Below are 7,559 nucleotides of genomic sequence, written 5' to 3' on the forward strand. Positions count from 1 at the left end.
ATGCCGCGCGGCTCGTGGACTACAACTTCCGGTGGGTTTAAGCGACCCGTGTCCGTACTCCAATGCCCGCGCCGTAGTTCTCCCTCCCGCAAAACTACAACCCCCAGCATGCCGCGCGGCTCGTGGACTACAACTTCCGGCGGGTTTAGGCCTCCTCGGCCGGCCGAACTCGATCCCCAGCGCGCCGCGGATGGACTTCCGGGAACCGAGACGTCGCGGAGCTTGGCGGGAAAGACTCGTCACCCCCTCCCCCCTTTGTCCTTCCACGGGACGAGAAAGTAGTTCGACTGGTCGGAACCTGCAATTCCCCCCCGTGCCCTGATGTTGAGTGCACGGAGGATTGATTGATTGATCAGAATAAATAGAAATAAAGCTAGATGCACATCATCAGAGATGAAAGAAAAGTGAAATGTCCCAAAACACAGCATTGGAAAGGATAAATACTAGAAATCTTGCTACAGTTGTTTTAAATGGGCACGTGTGTGTGTTGTGTCTGTGTGTGTGTGTGTGTGTGTGTGTGTTGTATGCTGAGCCACCTGTATTGGAGGACAGGATCAGTGATGGCAGCTCTTTAAAATCCTTTCCCCCTCTAGACTGTCAGCTCGTTGCTGGCAGGGACTGTGTCTGTTACATTGTTATATTGTATATTATTCATGCACAGGATCAAGTGCTTAATACAGTGCTCTGCACACAATAAACTCAATAAACATAAATACGATTGATGATTAACAAAATAAATAGAAGAGTAAATATGGACAAGTAAAACAGAGTAATAGAGTCCCTCGTGGGACAGGGACTGAGTCCAACCCAATTTGCATCTATCCACCCCAGCACTTAGTACAGTGCCTTGCACATAGTAGGCGTTTAACAAATACCGCAATTATTATTATTATATGCCACCACGCCCACCCCCCAAAAAAATCAGCAATTCACAGCTCTCCCCATCCTCAAAGCCTCCTAAAACTCCACCCCTCCGGGAAACCTTCTCTGAAGAATTCACAATGCTCTGATCACAAAAGAGCCCGGGCTTTGGAGTCAGAGGTCATGGGTTCGAATCCCGCCTCCGCCACGTGTTTGCTGAGTGACCTTGGGCAAGTCACTTAACCTCTCTGGGCCTCAGTTACCTCATCTGTAAAATGGGGGTTAAAACTGTGAGCCCCCGGTGGGACAACCTGATCACCTTGTAACCTGCCCAGCACTTAGAACAGTGCTTTGCACATGGTAAGTGCTTAACAAATGCCATCATTATTATTATTACCCTATATGTCGCCGACTTGTACTTCCCAAGCGCTTAGTGCAGTGCTCTGCACACACTAAGCGCTCAATAAATACGATTGAATGAATGAATTTGTGAATTCATTACCCCCTCCATCCCCCCCTTCTTACCTCCTTCCCTTCTCCACAGCACCTGTATATATGTATATATGTTTGTACATATTTATTACTCTATTTTACTTGTACATATCTATTCTATTTTATTTTGTTAGTGTGTTTGGTTTTGTTCTCTGTCTTCCCCTTTTAGACTGTGAGCCCACTGTTGGGTAGGGACTGTCTCTAGATGTTTCCAATTTGTACTTCCCAAGCGCTTAGTACAGTGCTCCGCACACAGTAAGCGCTCAATAAATACGATTGATGATGATGATGATGACTGTCTCTATATGTTGCCAATTTGTACTTCCCAAGCGCTTAGTACAGTGCTCTGCGCATAGTAAGCACTCAATAAATACGATTGATGATGATGATGACTGTCTCTATATGTTGCCAATTTGTACTTCCCAAGCGCTTAGTACAGTGCTCTGCACATAGTAAGCGCTCAATAAATACGATTGATGATGATGATGATGATGACCTTACTTCCTTCCCCTCCCCACACCACCTGTATATATGTTTGTACGTATTTATTGCTCTATTTATTTATTCTACTTGTACATAATAATAATGGCATTCATTAATGGCATAATAATAATGGCATGTACATATTTACTCTACTTATTTTATTTTTGTTAATATGTTTTCTTTCGTTGTCCGTCTCCCCCTTCTAGACTGCGAGTCGGCTGTTGGGTAGGGATTGTCTCTATATGTTGCCAATTTGTCTCTATATGTTGCCCATCAATACGATTGATGATGATGATGATGATGACCTTACTTCCTTCCCCTCCCCACACCACCTGTATATGTTTGTACGTATTTATTGCTCTATTTATTTATTCTACTGGTACATAATAATAATGGCATTTATTAATGGCATAATAATAATGGCATGTACATATTTACTCTACTTATTTTATTTTTGTTAATATGTTTTCTTTCGTTGTCCGTCTCCCCCTTCTAGACTGCGAGTCGGCTGTTGCATAGGGATTGTCTCTATATGTTGCCAATTTGTCTCTATATGTTGCCCATCAATGCGATTGATGATGATGATGATGACCTTACTTCCTTCCCCTCCCCACACCACCTGTATATATGTTTGTACGTATTTATTGCTCTATTTATTTATTCTACTTGCACATAATAATAACAATGGCATCTATTAATGGCATAATAATAATGGCATGTACATATTTATTCTATTTTATTTTTGTTAATATGCTTTCTTTTGTTGCCTGTCTCCCCCTTCTAGACTGCGAGTCGGCTGTTGCATAGGGACTGTCTCTATATGTTGCCCATCAATACGATTGATGATGATGATGATGACCTTACTTCCTTCCCCTCCCCACACCACCTGTATATATGTTTGTACGTATTTATTGCTCTATTTATTTATTCTACTTGCACATAGTAATAACAATGGCATTTATTAATGGCATAATAATAATGGCACGTACATATTTATTCTATTTTATTTTTGTTAATATGCTTTCTTTCGTTGCCCGTCCCCCCCTTCTAGACTGCGAGCCGGCTGTTGGGTAGGGACTGTCTCTATATGTTGCCAATTTGTCTCTATATGTTGCCCATCAATGCGATTGATGATGATGATGATGACCTTACTTCCTTCCCCTCCCCACACCACCTGTATATATGTTTGTACGTATTTATTGCTCTATTTATTTATTCTGCTTGCACATAATAATAACAATGGCATTTATTAATGGCCTAATAATAATGGCATGTACATATTTATTCTATTTTATTTTTGTTAATATGCTTTCTTTCGTTGTCCGTCTCCCCCTTCTAGACTGCGAGCCGGCTGTTGGGTAGGGACCGTCTCTAGATGTCGCCGACTTGGACTTCCCAAGCGCTCAGTACAGCGCTCCGCACCCAGTAAGCGCTCAATAAATACGATTGAATGAAATGAATCACGTGTCCTTCCGCAGAGGCGACCGAGTGGGAGGGACTTCCGGCGCGGGCGGAGGGATCTCGACCTATATAAGAAGCCCTGGGCGGCGGCCGGATCCTCTTTCGGCACTCTCGCTCTGAACATGGTGAGCGATGGCGGCCTGAGGGGGGACTGATAATAATAATAATAATAATAATGATGGCATTTATTAGGCGCTTACTATGTGCAAAGCACTGTTCTAAGCGCTGGGGAGGTTACAGGTCGATCAGGTTGCCCCACGGGGGGGGCTCACAGACTTCATCCCCATTTTACAGAGGAGGGAACTGAGGCCCAGAGAATCAATCAATCAATCAATCGTGTTTATTGAGCGCTTACTGTGTGCAGAGCACTGGACTAAGCGCTTGGGAAGTACAAATTGGCAACATAGAAGTGAAGTGGCTCAGTGGAAAGAGCCCGGGCTTTGGAGTCGGAGGTCATGGGTTCAAATCCCGGCCCTGCCAACTGCCAGCTGGGTGACTTTGGGCAAGTCACTTCTCCGTCCCTCAGTTAACCTCATCTGTAAAATGGGGGTTAAGCCAGCGAGCCCCACGTGGCACAACTTGATTACCTTGTATCTGCCCCAGCGCTTAGAACAGTCCTTTGCACATAGTAAGCGCTTAATCAATCAATCAATCGTATTCATTGAGCGCTTACCGTGTGCAGAGCACTGGACTAAGCGCTTGGGAAGTACAAGTTGGCAACATATGGACCCAACAGTGGACTCTCAGTCTAGAAGTCTAAATGCCGTCATTATTATTATTATTATTACACGCCGATCGGGTTGTCCCCCGGGGGGGGGGTTGCTCAGTCTTCACCCCCATTTTACAGAGGAGGGAACTGAGGCCCAGGGAAGTGACTTGCCCAGAGCCACACAGCCGACAATTGGCCGGGGTCGGGATTGGAACCCATGACCTCCGACTGCAAAGCCCGTGTTCTTTGCAGTGAGCCAACTGATGGCGGGGGGGCTCAGTCTTCACCCCCATTTTACAGAGGAGGGAACTGAGGCCCAGGGAAGTGACTTGCCCAGAGTCAAACAGCCGACAATTGGCCGGGGTCGGGATTGGAACCCGTGACCTCCGACTGCAAAGCCCGTGTTCTTTGCACTGAGCCAACTGATGGCGGGGCCGAGCCCGAATTGTACATATTTATTTTATAATAAATAGAGGGGCGGGAGGGAGGGAGGGAGCCCAGGGCTGGACGTTGTGGACGAAGGGGGCCGGGGGATGGGTTGGACATGGGGGCTGCCCCGGGCCTTGACCGCTTCCCTCTTCCTTCCCCCTCCGTGCAGACCAAGAAAAGACGCAACAACGGGCGCGCCAAGAAGGGCCGCGGCCATGTGCAGCCCATCCGCTGCACCAACTGTGCCCGCTGCGTGCCCAAGGACAAGGCCATCAAGAAGTTTGTCATCCGCAACATCGTCGAGGCGGCCGCCGTGCGGGACATCTCCGAGGCCAGCGTCTTCGACTGTGAGGCCCAGCCCCGGGAGCCGAGGGGGGGTGTATAGTCAATCAATCAATCAATCAATCGTATGTACTGAGCGCTTACTGTGTGGGGAGCACTGTACCAAGCGCTTGGGAAGTCCAAGTGGGCAACATAGAGAGACAGTCCCTACCCAACAGTGGGCTCACGGTCTAAAAGACTGTGGCAGAGTCTAGAGAGAGGCAGCGTGGCTCAGTGGGAAAGAGCCCGGGCTTTGGAGTCAGAGGTCATGGGTTCAAATCCCGCCTCCGCCGACTGTCAGCTGTGCGACTTTGGGCAAGTCGCTTCATCATCATCATCATCAATCGTATTTATTGAGCGCTTACTGTGTGCAGAGCACTGGACTAAGCGCTTGGGAAGTACAAATTGGCAACTTCACTTCTCTGGGCCTCAGTTCCCTCATCTGGAAAACGGGGATTAAGACTGTGAGCCCCCCCGTGGGACAACCTGATCACCTTGTAACCTCCCCAGTGCTTAGAACAGTGCTTGGCAAATAGTAAGCGTTTAATAAATGCCATTATTATTATTAAAAGGGGGGTACGGATTAGCGCATTGATTGAGCAGTGACTTGCTTAGTAATTCATTCAGTAGTATTGATTGAGCGCTTACTGTGTGCGGAACACTGTACTAAGCGCTTGGGAAGTACAAGTTGGCAGCATATTCATTCAATCGTATTTATTGAGCGCTCACTTTGTGCAGAGCGCCGTACTAAGCGCTTAGGAAGTACAAGTTGGCGACATACACCTCCTCCAGGAGGCCTTCGCAGACTGAGCCCCTTCCTTCCTTTCCCCCTCGTCCCCCTCTCCACCACCCCCCATCTTACTTCCTGCCCTTCCCCACAGCACCTGTATATATGTTTGTACATATTTATTATTCTATTTATTTATTATTTACTTGTACAGAGAAGCAGCGTGGCTCAGTGGAAAGAGCGCAGGCTTTGGAGTCAGAAGTCATGGGTTCAAATCCCGGCTCTGCCAATTGTCAGCTGTGTGACTTTCGGCAAGTCACTTCACTTCCCTGTGCCTGTTACCTCATCTGTAAAATGGGGATTAAGACTGTGAGCCCCCCGTGGGACAACCTGATCACCTTGTAACCTCCCCAGCGCTTAGAACAGTGCTTTGCACGTATTAAGCGCTTAATAAATGCTGTCATTATTATATCTACTCTATGTATTTTATTTTGTTAGTATGTTTGGTTTTGTTCTGTCTCCCCCTTTTAGACTGTGAACCCACTGTTGGGTAGGGACTGTCTCTATATGTTGCCAACTTGGACTTCCCAAGCACTTAGTACAGTGCTCTGCACACAGTAAGCGCTCAATAAATACGATTGATTGATATAGAGAGGGTCCCTACTCAACAACGGGCTCACAGTCTAGAAGGGGGAGATGGACAACAAAACGAAACGTGGACAGGTGTCAAGTCATCAGAATAAATAGAATTAAAGCTAAATTCATTCATTCAGTTGTATTTATTGTGTGCTTACTGTGTACAGAGCACTGTACTAAGCGCTTGGGAGTACAAGTTGGCAGCATATAGAGACGGTCCCTACTCAACAACGGGCTCACAGTCTAGAAGGGGAGACGGACAACAAAGCAAAACGTGGACAGGTGTCAAGTCGTCAGAATAAATAGAATTAAAGCTAAATTCATTCATTCACTCAATCGTGAATCCTGGGGGAGGGTGAAAACGAGGTACAGTGAGGTGGTTAGCGACAGAGAAGCGGAGGGTGCGGGCTGGGCTGTAGAAGATTGAGTCCGTCGTTGGGTAGGGACTTGGCTCTATATGTTGCCAACTTGTACTTCCCAAGCGCTTAGTACAGTGCTCTGCACACAGTAAGCGCTCAATAAATACGATTGAATGAATGAAGGAGAGAAGGGAGATATAATAACGATGGCATTTAAGTGCTTACTGTGCAGAGCACTGTTCTAAGCGCCGGGGAGGTTACAAGGCAATCAGGTTGTCCCACGGGGGTGCTCAGTCTTAATCCCCATTTTACAGATGAGGTGACTGAGGTACAGAGAGGTTAAGTCTTTCACACTTTTAGACTGTGAGCCCACTGTTGGGTAGGGACTGTATATGTGGCCAACTTGTACTTCCCAAGCGCTTAGTCCAGTGCTCTGCACACAGTAAGCGCTCAATAAATACGATTGATTGATTAAGTGACTTGTGCAAAGTCACACAGCTGACAATTGGCAGCGTTGGGATTTGAACCCGTGACCTCTGACTCCAAAGCCCGTGCTCCTTCCACTGAACCACGCTGCTTAAGCGCTTGGGAAGTACAAGTCGGCAGCATAAGCAGTGTACGGGGGGGACGCCATCCTTAACCATCCCGCCCTCTGCCCCCAGCCTACGTGCTACCCAAGCTGTACGTGAAGCTGCACTACTGCGTCAGCTGCGCCATCCACAGCAAGGTGGTGAGGAACCGCTCCCGCGAGGCTCGCAAAGACCGCACCCCACCGCCCCGCTTCCGCCCCGCGGTGAGTACCGGCCCCCGGGCCCGTGGACCTCTGACCACCCTGGGATGGGATGCCACCATGCCACCTTGACTGGTGTCTGACCAGTCAAATGCAGGGCTGCCCCATGCGGGGAGGGTGGGAGAGAGGGGGCGGGGGGCGGCGGTGACCATCTCTTCTGCACCTCTCTGATGTCTTCATCTTTGTCTTCACAGGGCGCTGCCCCCAGACCACCCCCGAAGCCCATGTGAGGGGCTTAGCTCCACGCGGCCTTGCCCCTGCGCAAGTAAATAAAGTTTCCGTGTTAGCCCG

At 48.0% G+C, this 7,559-nt stretch overlaps 1 protein-coding gene across 1 annotated transcript; it reads left to right on the forward strand.

Moving 5' to 3' along the window:
• On the forward strand, window positions 1-7,559 carry RPS26 (ribosomal protein S26). Its single transcript, XM_038752067.1, has 4 exons — window positions 1-225; window positions 4,605-4,782; window positions 7,141-7,271; window positions 7,463-7,559. Exons 1-4 carry the CDS (start codon window positions 1-3, stop codon window positions 7,496-7,498), a joined length of 570 nt encoding a protein of 189 aa, XP_038607995.1. The 3' UTR covers window positions 7,499-7,559.

This window comes from Tachyglossus aculeatus, chromosome 10 (assembly GCF_015852505.1).
Source record: "Tachyglossus aculeatus isolate mTacAcu1 chromosome 10, mTacAcu1.pri, whole genome shotgun sequence".
Taxonomy (NCBI): domain Eukaryota; kingdom Metazoa; phylum Chordata; class Mammalia; order Monotremata; family Tachyglossidae; genus Tachyglossus; species Tachyglossus aculeatus.

Bases quoted from the DNA above. Each gene is read 5' to 3' on its own strand.
- RPS26 (XM_038752067.1), top strand. From the start codon at position 1: ATGCCGCGCGGCTCGTGGACTACAACTTCCGGTGGGTTTAAGCGACCC. The intron at 226-4,604 runs GCGGGAAAGACT...CCCTCCGTGCAG, and splicing joins CCGAGACGTCGCGGAGCTTG to ACCAAGAAAAGACGCAACAA. The intron at 4,783-7,140 runs GTGAGGCCCAGC...CTCTGCCCCCAG, and splicing joins CGAGGCCAGCGTCTTCGACT to CCTACGTGCTACCCAAGCTG.